General features: G+C 39.4%; 2 protein-coding genes across 2 annotated transcripts; both read left to right on the top strand.

Annotated features, from left to right (window-relative positions):
• The first annotated feature begins 9884 nt into the window (after positions 1 to 9884).
• Positions 9885 to 10694, top strand: LOC113532190 (small integral membrane protein 30). The gene has a single exon (XM_026923414.3). It carries the CDS (start codon positions 9937 to 9939, stop codon positions 10123 to 10125), a length of 189 nt encoding a protein of 62 aa, XP_026779215.2. The 5' UTR covers positions 9885 to 9936; the 3' UTR covers positions 10126 to 10694.
• Positions 10695 to 13513: 2819 nt separating this feature from the next.
• gpr85 (G protein-coupled receptor 85) lies at positions 13514 to 23161 on the top strand. Its single transcript, XM_026922762.3, has 2 exons — positions 13514 to 13733; positions 15038 to 23161. The coding sequence occupies exon 2, from the start codon at positions 15182 to 15184 to the stop codon at positions 16313 to 16315; it is 1134 nt and encodes a 377-aa protein (XP_026778563.1). The 5' UTR covers positions 13514 to 13733; positions 15038 to 15181; the 3' UTR covers positions 16316 to 23161.
• Positions 23162 to 24198: the final 1037 nt, after the last annotated feature.

Here is a 24198-nt window from a genome sequence, read left to right as displayed (position 1 = left end):
CCATAAGTGGTCCATAAGTGTGTATCTAGAGTCTAGGCATAGCAAGTCTAGTGTGCAAGCTCATATAACATAAACGGAATATATCAGTAAAAATCTCTCAGTTAAGTTAGAGACGCTCTACTGTTTAAATCTGGATTTTATAAGTTGTTTAGTGTTTGCTGAACTTTAAGAGACTTGTCACATGAGGAGCCACCTCATAGCTGAGTTGATAGCAACATAAGGTCAAAGATTGTTCTGGACTGACTGTTTTGCACAGCATTAAATCACAACATGACTCCAAAAATACAAAAATACAATATTAATCTGACCTTAACAGGTCAAAGTACACACCACACAGCTCCAGGTCCCTGGTTCAGTCCTGAGCTCAGGTTATTGTCTGTGCAGAATTACACCATGTTCTCATATTGTCCATGGAGGCTTCCTCCAGGTTCTCCAGTTTCCTACCTCTGTCCAAAAACACGCTAGTATGAGGATTGGCTATGCTAAATTGCCCCTAGGTATGTGTGCATGGTACCTTGAGATGGACTGGTGTCCCATCCGGGGTGAATTCTCCCACATTGCGTCCAGTGATCCTGGGATAAGCTCCGGATTCACTGTCACCCTGACCAGGATAAAGTGGTTACTGAAGATGAATGAATGAATCAATCAATGAATGAATACTGTAAATTAATGTATGAAGTTAATATGAAATTCTGCAGAATTATAATAAGATTTTTAAAAGAAAACCAGTCATAGGATGAGTGCCAGTGGAATTGGATGTTTAATCTCTCATTTCTGTTTTGAACTCGGAGCCCCATGGATATCATCAGCTCTTGGCAGCGACAAGCTGTGATAATCTGATAGTCATGTTTTTGTTTTGACACATTGACAAATGTCAGCCAAATATTCAAGCAAATCTACATTTTACTGAAATAAGAGTTTAGAAGATTCTACATCTCAAGACACATCTCTCATCATTTCTGGTTTTTGCTGCACTGGTGACTTACTTACCTGTCTTAAAGCAAACACCTCTCCTGTGTTCCTTACCTAGATCATCACTGTTTTACCAAAAGCTGCTTTGCATTGCAATTTTGGGATGATTCACTCCACAATCACATGCACTTATCATGCTAAAAGAGTGCAGGAGTGACAGGGATAAAGCCAGGGCTGTCATATAAAAGACAGAGCACACAACGAAGTGAATAATTTCAGTGGAAAGAAGGAGGCAGTTGGAAGGCTGACTCATCAGAGAACCCAAAACCCTTGGTGCTAAACCCATGACTCATCACTTTATTCATTTTCAGTAACTCTTTCAGTTGGAGACATTGACTGGTTTTCAGTACTGCAGAGAGCTTTTTTTTTTTTTTTTTTTAATTTGCTCATAATGTGTCCTGATAAAGACATAGCTTCATAGCTTTATAGTTTTCATCCTTAGCCATTTTTTTTTTCCAAACCATGACAAATTGTTATCTGATAGATTGATTAAGATTTTTAAAATTTTGCTTTCCCTTTTTCATCCTCTGATATTTATCCTGTAGATCTTTGTTGCTAACGTTGGACAGCCACTAGCAGAATCCAAATGGCCCTTTCATGCTCCACCAGGCTGACTGCTGGAGCATGCGGCTTGCATACATGTTTATACACTGAGTGAATCCTCTGGTTGTAAAAGCAGTTTGAAAGAAAATAAAGCAAATACAAATGCAAAATGTTCTGCTTTCACAAAATCAGCCTGGGAAGGCTATGACCACAGTTTAGTAACTTTTATCATCTCATTAAAGTGGATAAACCTGGTCACAGACATCACTGGTTTTCCACAGGACAATAATTACCACTTGGAGCTCTAGCCACTTTTTATAATGCGTTAGCTGGCAGGACCGCTGGTGGAAGACAGAAGCCCTAAAAATAGCTCATGTCTTGAACATAGCATTGATTTAAACTAAACTCTGCAATTACCAACAGTGCGATCAACAGCACCGTTAATTCCCTTGACTGGCAAGTAAAGATGGCTTGGCTGCAGGGAATGCATGGCTACATCCTAAAGGAGCAGTTTGTAGTTTTAATAGTGCTTCTATACCTATAAAAATAATTCAATTTCGTATTCATTATAGAACAACTGATACATAGTATTACTTTGGACATTTTTAATTTTAGGCTTATTTTTGCATATTATGGCCCTGATATTAGCTCTACTCAGCCAGAACAGTGCTGCCTAGCTCTAAAGTACTTAAGTAAGTGTACTTCCTTATTATAATTTGTCCTTTTACACAGGTTAGTTATAATTAAATTCTTGGCTTATATTCTTACATAAGCACTTCCTTAAAAACAAAACTTTTTCATTTTCGTTTAGAATTTCAACTACTTTTTACAAATCTCAAAGATCATAACTTGCGATAGATGTGATTCGATTTCTTTCAATTTCACATACACAGAAGTATGCATGAAAAGCTAATCAGATTGCAGCCTTCACCAGTTTGAAGGTTGTGGCCAGAAAAGTGTACAAAAATTATCTGACAATATCTCTGTATTTCACACTTAAGAGTCATTTCTCTGCACAACTTACCGAGCAACCCATGAGGCAACAGTTATCTCACTAACTGCCTGTGCTCACTTCATTTGGCATTTTGAGTATGGCTGACACAGGAGATTGTGCCACAGAGAACAGTATTTGTATAAAAAAAATATGTATTGTATATAAAAAAATAGTGCCCACTGATATGCACATTCACTGTGAACGATAGCAGCTGACCAGTTATTACTATTCAGTGCTAGTGCAACTGGCTAAGACGTTTCTACTCAGCTAATGTCTCTGTTTTGTAATTAGCACAAATGTAGCTCAGACATATGTCTGTAAAATGTCGGAGTCCAAATCAGAGCAAAACTGATATTTTTGGTTTGTCTGCTATTTAGTTTGGTCTGGTTTAGCTATTTAGTTTGGTCTGCACATAATTAATCAAATCAAATAGCAAAAAAAAAAAAGCTAAGGGTTTTTATAATTTTTTTCTTTAAATGACTGAAAACGTCCTTGTAAAATTTTTATTCACCTGTCCGAAATACAGTGATATTACATTTTCCAAGTGTGAGCAGAAATCACGAAAAAGTCCTCAGCACTGAGAACATGAAGCCAGCGCTAAATGGTTAGATAATTATATATATAAAACTACTTTAAAATGTTTTGTGTATCACATCCAGCATTTGAATCTGAACTATAACCACTAGGTCTAACTTTGTATCATCTATTGAAATATACACTCACCATCCACTTTATAACGTGGACAACAGCAGTAGACCACATCGGGTTCTACGCCTGTCAGCCAAGAACAGGAATCTGAAGGTACACTGGGCACAGGTCCACCAAAACTGGACATTTAAGGACTAATGTTCTTAACTGACCTCCTGGAGGAATCCATCAGCCAAAGCTTTGTGCAGATTCAGGTCAAAGGTGTAACATGTTTGAGTCAAAGACAGAATTTTCAAGATGTTCTAAACAGCAATCAGTGTCCCTTCTCTCTAACCTTTCAGCAACCTTATTATCACAATGGAGTGTCCATTCTCATCTGGAGGAGGGGTGCGCTGAGGCTCGGCGAAGCTGCAGAATCATCAATTTGAGAGCAAAGCATTCTGAGCCGCTCCACGTCAGACATCCAGCCAAAGTAATTGCTGCAAGTGAGCCAGCAGAATTGGCCGTGGATAAATAGGTCATTTAATAGGCTGTTTACTGCGCAGTCGGACATGATACATGAGAGAGGGAGAGAGAGCAGAGAAAGTCCTGCCGACTCGAGCAAAATGGAATGCTGGGAACATACTGTGGAGGCATCTATCTCAACTCCAAAGCAGTACCGACAGAGAGTGATAATGTCTAGCAGAAAATGCATTTGTACTCTGTGCAATTTGTAGGGCTGAACTCATTTAAAATGACCAAGCATCCATCGACCTTCAGTGCCTAAGAACTGCCAAAGGCGGTGATTTCTATTTAGTCAGACATTTATTTATTTACTTGAATTAGGATATATCCGTATGCCAAAAAGAATGTGGAATATAAGGTGCTCTTTGAAAGCCACCAAAGTGTGCCCACTGTGTCTGAATAACAGAAAAGGGGCTTTGGAGTAAAGTAACAGCGATCTAGGTTGATTACTGGTCATGCGACATAGGGCTCAAACAGACTCTTCCCTTCGTGTTTCCATCTTGGCTGTGAACTCAAAGTGAGGGCAAGCATAGGAAGCGAGGCTGAAGTCAGAGTCGCCATGGAAACAGTGAAACCACTGAAATGTTACCCTCACTCTAACCCGCACCATTCCTCTAAGCACAAATAATATTCTAGCCAAGCATTCAGGCAGAAGCCATGATACAATCATTAGCTCTGTCACAGTATAATGGCATATTGCTCCTTGACTCAATTTAACACGAGAATTAACCTTAAAGGGAGGGCTATGTAAAACATAATGGCTATTTTTAAATGGTTTATGGAAATATGCCCTATATGACCACTCTGTTTTATAAATGATTACACGATACAAACATCTGTGCATGGCATTTTATGTAGGCTTTCTGTTTCCTCTTACAGACCGCTAGGGTTGAGAACTGAGTACTGAGGAGAGTGGCTTGCTTTTAAATGAAACAGTTAACAAGAGGCTTGTTAAGAGGCTTGAGGCGAGAATACACCAGTTCATCGCAGGGCACCATGCGCACAGACTTTTACACACTCATTCGCATCTAGGGACAGTTTTGCATAGCCAATCCACCGTTCTGGGGAATCCTCCATGTTTGTGAGGTATGAGAAAAACGGAAAATCCACATACACAGAGAGAACATGCAAAACTTCATACAGACAGTAAGCCAAGCTCAGGATTTCTGTGGAACCTGGATCTGTGAGGCAGCAACACCACCCACTGCACCACCATGCTGCCCAGATTTGTTCTATTAACAGCTAATTTTGCTTCTTTCTACAAATAAATGATTGAAACTGGTGAAATTATCTGCCAAGAAGCTGATTTCAGGACATCTATAGACTTAATAATGTTAATAATTTGTTTTTGTCATAATAGATTTCCCTATATTCAAGATATTTTGTTTGACTTTTTTTTTGCAGTGTGAGCCACGGATGTGTCTTTACATCTCCTGCTGACTATTTTTGCTTTTCTATAAGTCCAGCTAAAGAGGGGAGCATGGAATGTGGCTGTCTTAGAGAACCATGCCGGCCAGGAGAGATACAGATGAGGTGTATGATTGTGCTTTTCACACTCCATGATGACATTTAAAATAGTAAAGGGAGATATGATGCAGTGTCAGCACTAGAATCTGTTCTTCACTCAGGCATCTGGGCCTTAAGCTGTGCACTTAATCTGCGTGAATTTTTCCAATGCACTTTTACGCTTTCGCTTAGTACATCTCATACTCTCAGTGCCTGGAGCTCTGCTCTCAATCTGCATCTACATCGCTGATGCACTGTGATACTGTTGTCAATAACGGACACTTGTTTTTATTACTTTATTTCAAGGTGGAGAAAAAGTCCGGCAATAACCATGCAGGCACTGGCCCATGAAATAGTTTTGTTCTTTACTACACAGATATTGCTCAAAGGGTTTCTCTCTCTCTCCGTCTCTCTGGCTTGCTCTCTCTTCCTTTCTCAGGGGGGAAGCAGTCAAAGAAAAGTAGCACAGCCGTTACTGTGCAATTTATCTTTGTTAGAAAAAAAAAGAGCACAAGACAGAACACAAACAAAACAAGAAAATAAAGTGGTTTGGGCTCGTAACCATTGATCATAAATTCCATTAAGCTTTGACACTGCACCAGATTGGTAGTGGGACAGTGGTGTGTCTTATACCAGGTGGAGACCTACAACAAGGACGGTGAGAGAGGGGAGAAAGAAGAAGAAGAAGAAGAAGAAGAAGAAGAAGAAGAAGAAGAAGAAGAAAATGAATTGAATAATGATGCAATCACACTATTTCACAGTGAACAGATTTCTCTTTCACTGGCATGAAACTGTTATGCCGTGATAGCAAACGATAGCTGTTTGCTACAAGTGGCGTCAGAGAGTCTGAGCAGATAATTATTATGTGTAGCAGCAGGCCAACAAAGATGCACAAAACTCTTTGCAGGTCCAACTTGAAGCCTATGAAGCCTATGCAGGTTCAACTTGAAGCCAATGTCTAAACACACTCAGAGTCCTCATATCCCTAGACAGCATTTATGACTCTGTGGGCGTCCTTCTTCAACTTCACTCTGTTAGGTATATAACATCCAGGACATTAGTACAAAAGCTACAAAACATTCACAGGAATTTATGAATGTACTAAAGGTTTGGTACAAAGGCAGCAACAGCTTCTGAAACTCACTTTAATTGCTCTTATCTGAAAAAATGTTTCAGTGCATAATTATTCTTAAGAAAATGGTGTATTTATCCTTTTCAAACACACTAGAGCCAGCAATTAACAATAAAGAAAACTATTATTTGAAGTGCAAGCTCTTTACTGCATGGGTATCCTGTACATGTACAGCTTAGGAGTAGAGCCACTGCTCCTCTGAATTGAGAGGAGCAAGCTGAGGTGTTTTAGGCACCATTCAATGATGACTCCTGTTCAGCTCCCAGTAGAGCTATATCGAGCATGTCTGACTGGATGGAGACCCTGGAGCAAACCCAGGAGAGAGAGCACATCTCAAAGTTGGCTTGGGAATGTCTGGAGATACTCCCAGGAAGATATTTCCTCCTGGTTCAATATTACGGGCTGTTTTCAGTAGTTTCATGTCATATAATCCCAAATAAGCCCATTTCATTTTCAGGTTGTGACATTACAAAATGTGGAAAATTTCAATATTAATGTGAACCACTATATGTCTGCATGGTATTTCAGTTCATATATAAAGAGCAAATGTGCAACATTACGCACAAATATGAAGATATCAAGCATTATTAAAGAGTATTTCCATAGCCCTCATGTGCCACCCATTTCTCTGTGACCTACCTGCTAAGGCCCTGGTCATCGATCTGAACAAAGAATATAAAGAAATGAGAACCTCTGTCCAGCAGGTCAGGACAGTGGCATTAATCTCCTCCGGTGTGTGTTCTGCATTAGAATCAGCTCTTTAGTAGTGGGCTCACATTTTAGACACGCTGATAATCCCTGCACCAGCATGCTGTGCAAAGAGTGCTGTAAATGAGCAGGACAGCAGCGGACAGGGCAGATACCAAGGTCAGTGTTTTAGTTTAGCTGGTATGCTCTAATTAAATCACGAAATCCTGCATTGAACACCAACAGAGAGACCCCTATTCTGCCATAAGCCAATTAAATTTGTGGCACAAGGTGAAATGTAGCTCTGCACATCAGACAGTGAAACATGGCCCGTCTGGAGCACGTTCACTATGCTCTATTTAACTTCACTGAGCAGAAGAGTTAGTTGCCCAGAGAAGTGAATTATCTAAATAAGATCCCTTCTATATCTCATTCTCATTTGAATACATTATGTGATGTACAATTTTTTTTTATTATCATACTTAAATAATGCTCCTGAGAAACAACTCTTGGACTGTCTCACATTTATATGTCTATCGTCCAAAAAATGAGATAAATATTACTAGATCCAAAACCAATCTATAGTGTCCCGCAAGTCATGAAACTAACCAACGTGACAAGTGAGTCTTTTAAATATTTATATATAATTTTAGTGTTGGCTGAAAAAAAAGGCTTGGTCAGCTTATATTGCAATCTTAGTGGTACATTATGCTTTCTACTTAGCACTTATATTAATATGGTAATATATTTAATAAGAACCCAAAATCTTTCAGCAATCTGGACTCCAGAATAAGACATTGTGGTTTTCTTCAAAATATAATATATTATATTATATTATATTATATTATATTATATTATAATATACAGTTGAGGTCAAAAGTTTACATCCCCCTTTCAGAATCTGCAAAATGTTAATTATTTTACCAAAATAAGAGGATCATACAAAATGCATGTTATTGTTTATTCAGTGCTGACCTGAATAAGATATTTCACATAAAAGATGTTTACATATAGTCCACAAGAGAAAATAATAGTTGAATTTATAAAAATGACCCCGTTCAAAAGTTTACATCCACTTGATTCTTAATACTGTGTTGTTACCTGAATGATCCACAGCTGTGTTTTTTTGTTTACTGATAGTTGTTCATGAGTCCCTTGTTTGTCCTGAACAGTTAAACTGCCTGCTGTTCTTCAGAAAAATCCTTCAGCTCCCACAAATTCTTTGGTTTTCCAGCATTTTTGTGTATTTGAACCCTTTCCAACAATGACTTTATGATTTTGAGATCCATCTTTTCACACTGAGGACAACTGAGGGACTCATATGCAACTATTACAGAAGGTTCAAACGCTCACTGATGCTCCAGAAGGAAAAACCATGCATTAAGAGCTGGGGGGTGAAAACTTTTGAACAGAATGGAGATGTGTACATTTTTTCATTTAGTACTGCCCTTCAGAGGCTACAGAAGAATAAGTTAAATTTACCCTGATCTTCAAATTCAAAAAGTTTTTTTATGGTTCCAGTTCTTTCATTAACTCTAGAACATCATAACACAACAAAATCTCTAATTTTATACAGTAATCATAATGTTTATTGTGCCATAGTGTTGACAGGGCTCTGGATTTCCACCCCATGCATTAGAAACTTAAGTAGCTAAAAAAAAAAAAAAGCAGCCTTTCTATATATCTCTGAATCGGGAGGAGTCAGCTGAGGTGGTTTAGGATGGCCAGCTCCTGTGAGGCACGTCCATCCATTCAATTTATTTGTATAGCGCTTTTAACAATGGACATTGTCTCAAAGCAGCTTTACAGAAATATATAAATTGAAGATATATATTTTAAATTTATAAATTTATCCCACTGGACAGAGACCCCGGGCCAGACCCAGGACCTGATGAAGAGATGATATCTCACAGTTGGCTTGGGGACGTCTGGGGATCCCCGAGGATGAGCCTGAATCAGTGGCTGGGGATAGAGAAGTCTGAGCTCACAGTCTGTTTCCACTGTAACCTCCACCAGGAAAAGCAGAAGGAAAATGAAGGAACGAATGAATGAATGAATGAATGAATGGCAAACACCCTAACTTCCTACCAAGTTGGAATATGTTTGAACAGAATTTCACTGTACTGTACATGTGACAGTAAAGGCTTTCCTTTTTCTATTAATATTCAGCCAGTTTTAATTAAACCGTTAAAATCAACAGAATTAAGGTTGTAAGGCCATGCTTGTTTTGCCCCTCCTGTAAAGTCTTTTTTTTTAAAAAAAAAAAAAGCTGGGGGGCACGTTGTCTTAGTGGTTAGCACTGTTGGGGGTTTGAATCCTGCCTCTACCCTGTGTGTGCGGAGTTTGCAAGTTCTCCCCCTTGCTTCAGGGGTTTCCTCTGTGTAATCCGGTTTCCTCCCACAGTCCGAAGAGATGCATTGTAGGCTGATTGGCATTTCCAAATTGTCTGTAGTGTGTGTGTGTGTGATTGTGCCTTGCAATGGGTTGGCACCCCATCCAGTGTGTCCCCTGGGGTCAGCTCCAGGCTCCCCGTGACCCTGTGTAGGATAAGTGTTAGAGAAGATGGATGGATTTTTCCAGTTAATGAAGTTTTTTCCAGTTAATGCTTCTTTGCTTGCTGAAAGACTACATGGAGCTTTTCCAGGAGGCTTTTATGGCTCTATATAGAACCATTAAGTGTTTCCACAGAGTACTGCAATTAAATGTTGCATAAAACTTTCTCAATAAACTCAGGTTTCCTTCACAAACATGGCGGAAACTGGAAAGGAGTTCTTTCCTACTAGTATTCGGTCATTCATGCGTGGGCTGAGTTCTAACCAATAGGAGCACAGATAGGGGGTAACTAGCCAATCCGGACACGAGAGGCGGGGTTTGTCGGAAAAAAGCGGAAGGAGGAAATGCAGGAAGATCATATGACCCACAGTGATCACAGGAACAAACAACGAACAACATGGCGTCTTCATTGACTCCCGCAAGCGTGTTGGCGGTGCTGGGTTTCTTCTTCCTGAGTGTCCTGCAGCCCGTGGAGGCTTATGACAGCGGGGACGCCGTGGCTCTGCTCTTGGGGATGGCCATCACGGTGGTCGGCTTATGCGCGTGCCTGGGCTGGTACTCCCGGAGACGCAGCGGGCAGTTCTGACACGACATGCAGGCCTGTGGTCCGGAAATGTCGCTTCTCGCCTCCTGAAACCCCGAAACGCCGCGCCAGCTGGTCGCTCTTTCCTGAACGTGTGGCGGCTAACAGACTCTTGACACTATAGTGGAAGGAGAAGGAGAAGGAGACTCGACTCCAGGGTCCGAGTTACAAAGAGGGAGAGACAGTATGCTGTTTAAAAGCCAACATGCACTTCCAGTGGACACACACACACACACACACACACACACACACACACATACACATCTGGATCATGGCATTCAAGCACCTCTGTACAACATCTGGACTTCCCTATACTTTGTTATACGATGACGTCCATCATTACACGACTCCACTCTCTTCTTTTCTTCTTGCTATACACACAGCTCTGTCATTCCACTGTTCCCTGAAACATGTGCCCTGAGGGCATTCTTCAGATTTTTATGCACTGAAAGTCATGTTGCCCCTGCTGTTTTGCACTTAAACTTTGTGCTCTTAATATAGTGAACTATACTTGAAAGGTCACTGCTTCTTGCATATGCTTATTTTCTGTAATAAACTCCATGAATGCTGCAGAGTGGTCTATCATTTCCACTAGATTCATAGATAATTATGTGGAAGCACAGTAACAACCTGCTGTAGATAAACCTTCAGATTTGTTTTGAATTATTAATGCTTGAATACATACAGTAATGTATAGCTTACATCTGCAGAGCGAGCGAGAGAGAGAGATTTGTTCCTTCATCTTCAGTAATTGCTTTGTACTGGTCATGGTGGCGATGGATTTGGAGCCAATCCTGGGAACACGGCTTGTGAGGCAGGAATACATCCTGCACTTCCCAGAGTTGTCAGAGTACATGCACACAAAAAAAGGCAAAAGATTAAGCTTTTAATGGTCTTAACAACAAATCATTGGTCAGGAAATTAGCAAGAATGAAAACAATAGATGAAGGAAGTTAGTATGGGAAGTTTTTCTGTTTGATTTCTTTACATGTTTAAGCCTTGAGGCCCTCGATGGGCTGCATCAGGTGTGGCAGATAACCAAGTAATCACTAATCTTTTAAGAAAAAAAAATCCCAGCTTTTCCCCAAACAGTTCACTGCAGCAGAGCAAATGGTGGCACAGGAGCTCTCAGGAGTGCATTTATTTGTTGTTACGACCAATAAAAGATTAATATTTGCCATTTTGGGCTTGGACCAATTTTTTAAATTATTTTTTTAATTAATTTATTTTTTTCCCAGGAGTGTAGTCACAGACTCATTCCTACCAAGGGGTGGTTTAGAGTCACCAATCCACTACATTTTTGGGAGATGGGAAGAAAACACTCAGAACATACATTGAGAGAATATGCAAAATTCCTCACAGATATTAACCTGAGCTCAGGATTGAACTAGTGACCCTGGCAATGCCACCCCCCTAATTCACCGTGCCACCCTTTTTAAAGTTAATCATAAATATATATCGTTATCACTTTTCTTAACGCTGCATGTTTAGATAAGATTATGATCCAGAGAGGTAACTTGGTGTGCTTTTTGTTGCTTAACCACCACTCTTAACCACTCTTTCAAGGTGTATTAGTGATGGTTGAGTCATTGCCTATTGGCAACATGTAGCCCCTGACATGTTAACAGAGCAAAAGCAGGCATGAGTAAATTTACTGATTCATTAATATTTGTACACATGCAGTGAGGTGTAGCTTACCTTTGCAGGAAGATTAGTGCTGTGTCCCAATTCACCTACTTATACTATTCACTACTCTTGTATACTATACACTCCTTCTGTGAAGAAAAAGTACGTACTTTTGAGTGTGTAGCAAAACAGTGTGCAAGTACCGGGACGTACTAACACATCATGTAACGCATGGGAACGTTGTTGCCTAGTTACGCATACTATCACCATAAACAAATCCTCATTTCCTTTCAGCTTTTCTTCATTCATTATTCCTTATATAATTTATACTATATAATTTAATTTACCAGTCCCTTGATTTATTTTTATACATTTCATTTACACCTGTCTAAAATGTACCATGTTTGTAGGTTGAATTCGCCGAAGCAAACTGTCACAAAACTTCTTCTCCCTCCCTCGTGCAAGGAGTTGTGGGTAATATTAGCTGAAAAAGTGTCCACGGATCCACACTTCGAAAATCTACCAGAAATAGTAGAACATCCGGGTACCTTTGGGAAACTCATTTCAATGCACTACAATTTGGGACACACCAATTCTAATCTCGGATACTATTTAGGACAGATAGTAGGCGAATTGGGACGCAGCATAGGAATTCCATTATATTATTTTTAATTAATTATATTATTTATGCAGTTTAAATAGTTTATATATTATATATATTTAAAATATACATTATTTTAAATGGGGCAGCACAGTGGCACAGCCGTGTGGAGTCTGTGTGGAGTTTCGCATGTTCTCCTTGTGTCCATGTAGGTTTCCTCTGAGTTCCTCTGGTTTCTTCCTACCTCCCAAAAACACATGGTGGATTTACTACATTAATTTGTCCTGAGGTGTGAGTGTCTGAATGTGAGTGTGTGAATGTGAGTGTATGGTACCCTGCAATGGACTGATATATATAGTGGGATTCGCTCTGGATCCATTGCCAACCTGACCAGGATAAATCGGTTATTGAAGATGAATTTTATATATATATATATATATATTTATATATATTTGTGTGTGTGTATGTATGTATATATATATATATATATATATATATATATATATATATATATATATATATATATATATATATATATATATATATAATTCGTCTTCAATATATATATATATATATATATATATATATATATATATATATATATATATATAGTCATTGTGCAGCGTATGGATACAGATCCAGTAAAATTCAGTTTTTCAGTTAAAATTCAGAGCCAGTAAAACTCAGCAGCCATGATACGGCACCCCTGGTGAAGAGAGGGTTAAGGGCCTTGCTCAAGGGCCCAACAGCTTGGCAGTGCTGGGTCTATGTGTATATATATATATATATATATATATATATATATATATATATATAAGTATGTATAAATACACACACACACATATATATATAAACACATATATGTATAGAGAGAGAGGCAGTGGGTATGCAATGGATATATATATATATATATATATATATATATATATATATATATATATATATATATATATGTGTGTGTGTGTGTGTGTGTGTGTGTGTAATTATGTCTGAGTTAATTTTCTAAACTGTCTATTTAGACTTGAAATGGAAATTTACAGACCACTCATCATCTCAAACTGGCCTATAACTGAGCACATCCTTTGTCCGCCTGTGTGTATATGAGAATGGGAGGAAAGGAACAGTGATGCTGCCCCCCATTGTGCAGATGTTGCCAATGGAGACGGCGCTTCTGCTGCTGCTGCTGCTGCTGCAACCGGAGACCAGACGCGGCTCCGGATCACGAAGAGCCTCAGTGCGCATGCGCCGTCTGCACCGTTTACTGTATATTCACAGTGGGGGGAATAGGGGCAGACGACAAAACCAAGCCCTGTTTTTTTTTAATACAGCGAAGTGGAATCTAACATGTAAATAACATCCAGGAGGCAAGGCGGAATAGCAACAGGTATGTTTTAATGAATATCATTGTTGTTGTTTGTGTGCCAGTCGCGGTTCACATGCAGCTGGGAATGGCATCGATTCATATAGCGGCTCTAGTTACAAACTGCTTCATCTTCATGGACGATGCGCTTGTGACTGAGACTGAGAAATAATACAAGCATGCAATATAACACTCGGGAGATAAAACCCACATTTAACCCACTGGATGTCTAGAAAACCTAGAACATGGCGAGAAATGCTTATTCTAAAGAGGAAAAAAGGGGGGATGATGTCGAATGGGTCTTGCTGCTTCTTCCATAATGAAAACACATTATCATTTGGTCTAGGGGTGTTTTCATCATTCGTTTATATTCATCCAAATGTGACAGCATGAAATAATCCCAGATTACTAACCTAAATAGAGGCTTGAAAAAAAAGTAAATTATCTTCTAAAATTAAAAAATAATGTACAATGGACAAAAAAATAAATAAATAAAAAATAATCCTGCAATTTATTAACGGTTTTTTATATACATGTTCAACCAAAAAGACAGAATCGTCTCGATTTTTTTTCCACAAACCCATATGTAGGCTGTGTGACAAGAGGCTGTAGTGCACCATTATCCTTTTCCAGTGACTGCTTTCCTAAGAAGCGTTATTGTTATTACCACAGTTATTATTATTATTATTACTATTATTATTATTATTATTATTTGTTTTCAGTGCCAGGTGACTGTCAGTGATGGTAGCACTGGGTTAGCTCCGTCAGCCCTTCTCTAATTTTGCCCGACACTTGAAGGCTGGCAGGGATTGTTCCTGTTAAATAGAGACCAGACACCTATTCTGCAGGATCCCTGGGTGGGAGCAACAGCTTTCTGCTGCATTTCTATAAATGTTTCACTCCATCTGCGCCAGAACGGCGACCAAACCTGCACTTAATGCCTTTTGTCTCTTCTGCGTGTTTCCTAACCCATAGCAGTACTAACAGTGATATTCATATTCTTCAGACTAATGAGGGATCTTATCGTAATGATGGTTTTCTGTTGATATGACATCTCCTTTTAAAAGGAATCTTATCGTTAGCAGTAATAATGACTCTATCATGTCGAGTTGAACAACCTAACTGTGGCTCTGCACTAGCTGCATACCATTACAGCTGAAATGTGATGGACAGAAAAAAAATATGGGACAGAAAAAATGTAAGAAAAAGACATTAAGTACCTCTCCAAACCTGACATAGAGGGAGCAATGGCATAAAAAGCAGCATGTTTGTTTTATGTTAGCAAATCCTGATGGGTGGATCGTATTTCTCTGGGATTTTTTTTTTAGGTGTGATGAGACAAAGGAACAAAGGATGCCTTAGAAGAGAGGCAGAGAGCAAGGCTGGAATCTGCTTCAAAGCACACCAAATGGATCTATCTCTTCTCCTTGCATCCAGATCATGATACTTGGCTTAAAGCTTTAATCATCTTTATGATCCCTCCTCCATCTATGGCGAACTATAGCCATGCAGGGGACCACAACATCTTGCAGAATGTCTCTCCCCTCGCCACATTCCTCAAACTAACCTCCCTGGGCTTCATCATCGGCGTCGGTGTTGTGGGAAACCTCCTGATCTCTATCCTGCTAGTCAAAGACAAGAGCCTGCACCGTGCGCCCTACTACTTCTTGTTGGACCTGTGCGCCTCAGACATCCTGCGCTCAGCCATCTGCTTCCCCTTTGTATTCACCTCGGTGAAGAACGGCTCGGCGTGGACGTACGGCACCCTCACGTGCAAAGTGATCGCCTTCCTGGGTGTGCTCTCCTGCTTCCACACAGCCTTCATGCTGTTCTGTGTCAGTGTGACACGCTACCTAGCTATCGCACATCACCGCTTCTATACCAAGCGGCTGACCCTGTGGACGTGCTTGGCTGTGGTGTGCATGGTGTGGACGCTGTCAGTGGCCATGGCCTTTCCGCCTGTGCTGGACGTGGGCACGTACTCGTTCATCCGCGAGGAGGACCAGTGCACGTTTCAGCACCGCTCATTCCGCGCCAATGACTCGCTGGGCTTCATGCTGCTGCTCGCCCTGATCCTCCTGGCCACCCAGCTTGTCTACCTCAAGCTCATATTCTTCGTTCACGACCGGCGCAAGATGAAACCTGTCCAGTTCGTGCCTGCTGTCAGCCAAAACTGGACCTTCCACGGACCAGGGGCCAGCGGGCAAGCAGCGGCTAACTGGCTGGCTGGTTTCGGCCGAGGCCCGACGCCTCCAACCTTGCTGGGCATCCGGCAGAACGGCAATGCGGCAGGCAGACGGCGCCTCCTGGTGTTGGATGAGTTTAAGACTGAGAAGAGGATAAGCAGAATGTTCTACGTCATGACTTTCTTCTTCCTTAGTCTGTGGGGGCCCTACCTAGTGGCGTGCTACTGGAGAGTGTTCGCCCGTGGCCCTGCCGTGCCAGGAGGCTATCTCACAGCAGCTGTATGGATGAGCTTCGCTCAGGCTGCCGTCAATCCCTTCATCTGCATCTTCTCCAACCGTGAGCTCAGACGTTGCTTCAGCACCACGCTCCTCTACTGCAGAAAGTCCAGGTTACCCAGGGAACCCTACTGTGTTATATGAAGGCTACATTTTTTTGGATCTTGGGTAAATTTTTTGGCTCCCCCTGGGTGGTCAGGGGTACATCCTTGTTGTATAGTTCTCCTTTTCTTCATCTTCTTCAGTATAACCCCTGTACACAGCCCTGCCCTCACCCTGTAGGCCTGGTGTCAAACTGTCAATCAAACACACCTCTCGATGTGAATCAGCGTCGGATGCAAAGCTTGAAGGGAATAAAATAATCAGGGAGTGGAGGAACCCCTCCTGTGTTTATGTTCTAGTAAACAACTGCTGCGGAAGGCCGTTTTAAAGCAGATAAGCAAAAAAAAAAAAGAATAAAAAAAGAAAGGGAAATAAAAAAGAAAGAAAGAAAAAAAGGAAAGATGGAATCAAAATGCGATTTTAATAATGGACTCATGCCTTCGCTTTGGATAAGTTGAAGACTAACGTTGTACATGACAGAATCACTGGAATGGTTTTTTTGTTTAAAAGTTGCACTAAGCTAAAAAAAAAAAAAAAAAAGATAAAGTTGCTTTTTTCCTGATTTGCATTGCAAGGATGTCTCATTTTTTCCCCAAACTGACATACGAATGCTTTCTTTTGCAACAGACTACTCATTTACTGTAAGTAAACAAAACATGTGAGGTGACAAACTCTATTGGAATACACCTTCACAGGAGGATTAAATTGGTTTAAATGTAAGTGATATCTTTTTTCAGTTTTTGGGGGATGGGTGGGGAGGATTTTGGGACAAAAGGGTTACTGATGTGTGGTTTTCCAATTGCAACTTTAAATTATTTCCTGTAGTTTTATGATCCATGCAGTATGTCCTCGTCTGGCAGTATTCTTTTTCTTATCTCGGTTTCTAACGGTCTTAAAACAATTTTTGGTTTTTAAAAGTTGCTTTTGAGAACCTTGTGCTAAAATGAACATGGAGAACCAGTTCAATGTTTCATATCCATGTTACCCAGCCACTGACATTGTTACAGTATTGCTGATACCACTCCAGATGTTCTTGCCTTAATTGTTCTGATATTTGTTATTTTGGGTCCGATTTTCAAATGTGCTCCTCTGAAATGCCTCCAGGCTTCCAAGGAGCATTTTCACATTGAACTAAAGTGCATGTTCATTTTAAAAGCATATCCACTTTCATAAGCGTCGCCACTGGAAATGCACCAGACGCCCCATTTCTTCTCCTGAAGCGGTTTTGCTGTACACCTACACTCCACTGAGTGCACAGAGTGCAAGAAGCAGAGAAGCGCTTGCGTGTGTGTATGTGTGTAAGCTGGACAGCTGTCACATCAAGACCAGAGCCTTAGTATAAAATCTTGCACAATTTGTAAAAAATGTACTGGAAAACAACAAAAAAACATTGTATTTAAGGCACAGCGTCTTGTTTATACCCAACATTTGCTCTTTACTGATTGTTTTGATTAACTTTTTTCTCTTGTGGCCATTTTAATATTTATTATGTATTTTTTTGTATATTATAGATAAATAGTGTGTAAGTTTGTGAGTCTTTCATTTTAGAGTCCCGGATGTGAGTACTGTTTAAGTTAGGATTGCATTTGCTGAAAGTTAACTGTGTAATCTGTTGCTTACATTTTTGAAAATAAAATTTTACATTTTGCAAAATGCGAACGTTCTTCTGATTGAAAATCAGCCAGTTCAACTGAGTTCCCTATTTGTTCACGTTCTTTCCACGAAAGCTAAAGTGACCTGAACTTTGTTTTTTACACAAGCAGATCTTTTTAATAATCGTTACATTTTCGAATCTACTGAATTTCTTTTGAGTGAAACATTGCCGAAAATGTTTGCAGTTTTCTGAACACATGTCCATCTATCCTTTCTGTTTTTTTGGGTTTTTTTTGGTATGATTATTCTACACGTTGCCTATATCCTGGTTTGCATTGTTGTACATCCTGTACATCCTGTATGTGTTCCTATTCCTGCCTAATGTACATGACAAATGCCATGCAATATCATTTTCTAAAAGGCTCCCATGTGACTGAAGTGTGGCCCACTCTGCTGTGTGCATTCTATCAGTAAGCCTACTACTCCTTAGTAAGGAAAAACCGTGAAGAATAGCTCTAGATAAAGAGAAAGACTGGAGTTCTTTGTATGGAATGATCCTGTGTTTGGCCAGGTTCTTGGCAAAACTCTTAGACACTCTATATTGTTTTATAAATTTTTTGTGTTTGATGTTTATTTTATACCTTTCCGTCTTCTCAATGAACAGAAAATAGCCAATTTTCGGTTTCCAAACAGTCATTGTCCAAAAAAAATTAAATATTACAGAGAAATATAATGCTATTAAATAAAGTATCATATTAATTAATAGACCACTTTTTTTTTTAGATTAAAAGCAAGGGCTTTCAGAGATTATGGGCAGAAAGACAAGCAAGTGCAACAGCCAAATTCTCCAAAAGCCTGAAAAATCTACCAGCCAAATTTCTTATTAAACAGTGTACCCAAGAGAACAAATGCCAAATATTGACTTGATATAGTTTTCTGCTCTTACTTGTCCATTTTTATAAGTAGAACCATTTCCTTTAATTATTGCTGAAAGCATTGTTGCATTACAGAATTTCTTTACATGTGACTAAGACTTTTGCCTAGTACTGTATATATACAATATTCACTTAGAAGGTTGTTGTAGTCACTGAATAATATTCATTGAGATGAATAACTGAACAGTTATTTGGGAGTTTTAGGGTTAAAGCTTTAACAAAAGAAGATTTTCTTTTCAGAAAAGGAGCTCTTTTAGAAAGATAAAACTCTTCACCATCGAAAAAACACCTTTTTAACAGTTCACCTTCTGGTCCTCAGACTTCCAGCTTAACAATCAACTGTTCATTTTTGTTTTAATAATGCACAAGTTGTAAAATGTTGGTCGATGACAAGCAAACATTCAGTTTATTGATGATTTGATTATTTCTGTTTTTCACTGTTGTGATGGAACCATTTGCCTGAAGGCTGTTTTGTGTGAAATTTGTACCTGGTCACGAATTTCTCAATTATATTACAAGGGGAAATGGATAGAAAGAAGTTAGCCGGTTGTAGTGTTCTACTTGCTTCAAGGTTATGGTATTTGCTTTGTGCTTATACATCTGGTTTCAACAGCCTGTGTTCTCTCCCAATGGAAATGAGTATATTGATTTTGTGTCCATTTTTATATAACATGGCAGACTCTAAAGTGAGACATAAGTTTGCCCAATGTCCCTTGAGTGGAAACATGAAACAGAGATCCTTCCTTCATCTTCTGCTAAAGACGTGGCACGTACATCGTCTTAACTCTCATTTCCTGTTCACTGTTTAGCACTGGATGCTTTATTGACATAGATCATTCTCTATGGAAATGCAACTATAAAATGTTTTTTTAAAAATGCAATATATGTTATCATTATCTCAGTGCATAGAGATATAAGCCAATGTATAGACTCAGTGCATAAAGATACAAAGCAATGCATAGACTCAATGCATAGACATATATAAACCATAGACTTAATAGCATAGACTTTATTCATAGTTATATGAACGGATGCATAGACTCAGTACATAGATATATAAACCAATGTATAGCCTTAATGCATAGAAATATAATCCATTGTAAAGCCTTGATGCATAGAAATACAAAGCAATACAGTATATAAACTCCAGGCATAGAGATATTTGTAGAGACTCACATGCTCAGCAATGCTCCTGATGGCATGCATGTGTGAAGGGAATTTTTTTTGTTTCAGTTTACAAAAATATGCAATTTACCTTGTTACTCTTACCTCAAAATGACATCTGACAGTATATCTGAATATTAGTATAGTAGATGTAGATGAAAAGGATTTTCATGTTTGCGCCCATGTGTTATAGTCATGCCAAAGTTGCCTTAAATTCAGTTTTCTTATTGAAAGTTTCCTGTCCGGATTCCCGGTTGATAATGGCAGTGTCCTCAGCTAAAAAAATGCTTGAACAGGCAGGCCTTTCTCTTTTGTTCAGAGGGCAGGCGTCCTTTTATAGTCTGGTCTCTGGTATGCGAATGCAATATAGCAGCATGTTGCAGGTTATTGCTCTGTCTGTGCATTAGAACGAGCTTCAGGCAGGTGGTGGTGATGGAGGTGGTGGTGGTGGTGTGTGTGTGTGTGTGTGTGTGTGTGTGTGTGTGTTTGTGTGTATGGTGGGGGGTGTTCATTACTACTATGTTAGCCTGGGCAGTAAAGCAGGATTGGGGCCACAAGGTCCATGCTTCCCTCAGCATTCCCAGGTGAAATATCACAGAGGCAGCTAACAGTTATCGATGTTCCTGGAGCAGGACAGTGTTGTCAAGGCAGGACTGGAACAGCAGGGGGTTATTGTGGGTAGCCAGGGGGGTACCTTGCCATCGCTGAAGCACAGCTGCAGATCGATACCTAAAGTGAACCGTAATGCAGAAATCTTTTCTAACCATTGTTTATATATGCACAGTAAAAACAGTTATATAAAACCAGAATCAATGCTAACTACACCAGCAGGATCCAATATGTGCTATAGCTGTAATCAATCCACAGTCAGATGCTTTAATGGTGATGAAATATTAGTGATTATGTTGTGATGTTGTGATGAGAGGCAGTGGGAGGAGGAAATAAGGGGAAGGTAAAACACGTGTCCAGCTGTGTTGCTGCGCCTGCAGTGCATAAACAGCTTTCCAATGTGTTTGTTGACAATCTGTCGCTCTCCGTTCCTCTCTCTAAAAAAAAAAAGTGTGATTATGCTTGAATATGCTTTATCTGTATGATATGCACGCCAGAGTGTGGAGGAAGGAAGACAGGGATGCTTGAGTTAAAGCCCAATAAAAAGCAAGATGATGATCGGTAGTCCCTTGAGGTCTTCCTCAACAAAATGTTGCTGTATTTCTCATTAGCTGGTCTTGGAATACAAATGATCAGGCAGACGCTTTCAACTATTTAGATTTGGACGGAAGATTTTTGTCTCTGGCACATTACTGCAGTTCTGTGTGTTATTCTATGCTTTTTAGGAACTGGTTAAAAGGTAATTAGCTATTAGTTATTAAAACTTATTGGTTACTGGTTATTAGGAACTGGTGGGGGTAAAAAGGAAAAATCCACCCTCAACAACATATGCATATCAAATCTAATACGCATAATCTTTATAATTAACTTGTGATCGGATTATTTATTTTAAATCGTTTTATCAATTTATTTTGTAATGAAATTCTGCATTTTTTTTCTGACTTTTCATCTATATCTTGGTTTATTATCACTATTGTTAATGGTTTCATTACCCACAATGCCTACCTACTTTGACTACCTGCTGATAGAGGTGCCAGTGAGATTTAACTCTTGCTTCCTCTCTGGTGAAGAGACTGATGCAGCAGTGCTTTAGGCTTTTAGTCTGTCCAGCTCTCTCACCTCCTCATCTTACACTCTGCTCTAACAGATCAGCTTCAAAGGCATCATGCTTTCATGCTAATAATGCTGTCAATGCCATCATACTTTTCATCTCATAGATCGCTAACTAACCGAGTCATGTGTAACTCATACTGTAACTCAGTGCAGCCGTGTTGTATAGCTGCATTGCATTCTGGAACTTTGAGTCCAAAGTTTGTTGTTTTCACTACTTCTACACTTTATTTCTCATTAATACATTCAATGTATTTTGGTCTTTTGGAGCTAACACTGAAACCTGACCATTATCCATTATTTTTTGGAGATGACGGCTGTTTTGTTTTTTTTTCCTATTAAACACCACTAGCAATGTCCTCCTGTGATGTCGGCACACAGCTACTGACTTCTCAGGGGAATAATGAAAATACATCACGAACCGACGAATTAGAACCAGAATCACTAAGCACATCACAAATATTTCAGTATAAACACATTTAATGTTTCATAGGGTGGACTTTTCTTTTAACTCTTGCATATTTAATAATGTTTTGTTTTGTATGTTGGCTTGAAGGTTTTCTGTTTCAATGAAACTAACTTTTAGACACTATAAAAACAGTCTGTTGGATATACCACAGATAGTATCCATGCTGAGTGCTGATGCTTGTTGACAAGATAAGTACAAGACATGCTGTAGGATGCCAGAATCCTGTAATTTTTGTCTGGCTTTGTGGAATACCAAGTTAGTATATATTCTCTTTTTCAATCTTACCATGAAGAGAAGGGAATTAAATGACAGCATTTGCGCCCGTTGAGCAGCCTGGGGTAAAATGCCTTGTTTAAGTGCACATTTGCTAAAAAATCACTGCACTGCACTCCAGCTCTCTGCCCCAATGTCCACTTCCACACTGAATTAGACATGCAGCCCCCTGGTTAGACAGACAGGGCTACCAACTCTGTCCATTTTTTGCCTCCTTCACTGCTTCAAGGGGACTAGTCATCACATGAATACACATCATGTTCTTTCCCTGTCTGCATATTTTGCATGAGCTGTCCTAAATGTCAGCACTAGCTCAGAGAAAGCCGCCATAACAGGTGTGTCCAGTCTTATCTGTAGCAGCAGGGTTTTCATTCCAACCAATGACAAGCCACTATGGTGGCCCATAAGTGCAAAACACGCATACAAACTAAAAACTCAACAGCCAATCAGAAAACACAACAACAGAACCAAAAACACAATAGCGAATTCAGAAACACATCAATATTAACTCATAACAGAAAGGGCAGGTCCTTATTGAACATCCTTTGTTTACAGTAAGAGAAAACATGGGCCTAAATGAATTAATTGATACTTTTATTGTGCTAACTGGCTTATAAAGTGCTTGTGATGTTTCCTTGTGATTGTCAGACACTGTGTCCAATCAGCAATGAACGTGTTCAACAAGGACTTGCCCTTTCTGAGTTGTGTTTCTGAATTCGCTGTTGTGTTTTTGTTCCTGTTAAACCTGATTCCACTTGTTTAATCGAGAAATTCCTTGCTGCAGAACCAAAAGTCCAGGGGGTGGAGCTGGACCTGATCTAACTCCTCCTATAAGCCTAACCCTAAACCTAACCCTTAACACTAACTCACACAATACTATACAGCATAAAACAATACACATAATACACTAATCCAGCCTGAAACACACTGAGTTGTGTTCACCCCATGGACTGTTGGATGCCCAGGTAGGAGGAGCTGGGTCAGGTCCGACTCCACCCCATAGACTTATTGTTCTGGTTACTGGTTAATCAGTTGATCTTAGTTTTCCAACTACTGTTAGGAGTGGGTCCTGATTGGTTAGAAGGAAAACCCTCAGCCATGCCAGCTCCAAGAATAAAAAAAACATCATTGAGCAAAGATCACCTAATGTGACAGAAGTCTGGTGTTTTCATTAATATTATTAAAGTGAATTTCTTGCATTTTTTTAAAATTTATTTATAATCAATTTGTCAAACTGTGCAACATGTATACTATTGTAGTCAGTTCACTTTTTTTAAAAACATTTGATAGTGAAGGGTAATAGTCATAGTGTGTGAACTGAGATTGTATGTTTTTTCTTTTTGTTTACCTCCCTAGCAGAATATGGAGGGAATTAATACAGACAAAACAACTATGGGGAACTCTTTTCCCTAATAATCCTTCATTAAAAAAGATCTCTAAGCCAATAAGACTGTGGATTTGTAATATAAATTCTGCATGTTTAAGGGGGATTATTACTGTATTGTCTACCGCTTTTGAACTCTGGTAATGTATCATGTAATTGTGATTGTTTTGTAAGTAATTTACATTATGATTTTCATCTACTTTATTTTGAATGACATTGTAGAATTTCAGTATGCATTGTCTCTGGCCATATTTCAGGATGTGGGGCTGATGACTTAATTAACAGCATGGATTACTCATTTCATGTGTAATGAATGGGAGTCTTGTGATATGGTGATACTGTATCTCTCTGATGCTGGAGAAGAAATGTTCGCACTGTACTTGACATC

The sequence above is a fragment of the Pangasianodon hypophthalmus genome, chromosome 18, assembly GCF_027358585.1.
Source record: "Pangasianodon hypophthalmus isolate fPanHyp1 chromosome 18, fPanHyp1.pri, whole genome shotgun sequence".
In the NCBI taxonomy this organism is placed as follows: Eukaryota; Metazoa; Chordata; class Actinopteri; order Siluriformes; family Pangasiidae; genus Pangasianodon; species Pangasianodon hypophthalmus.
Note: the sequence above shows the minus strand (reverse complement) of the source record. Positions and strands in the feature narration are given on the sequence as shown.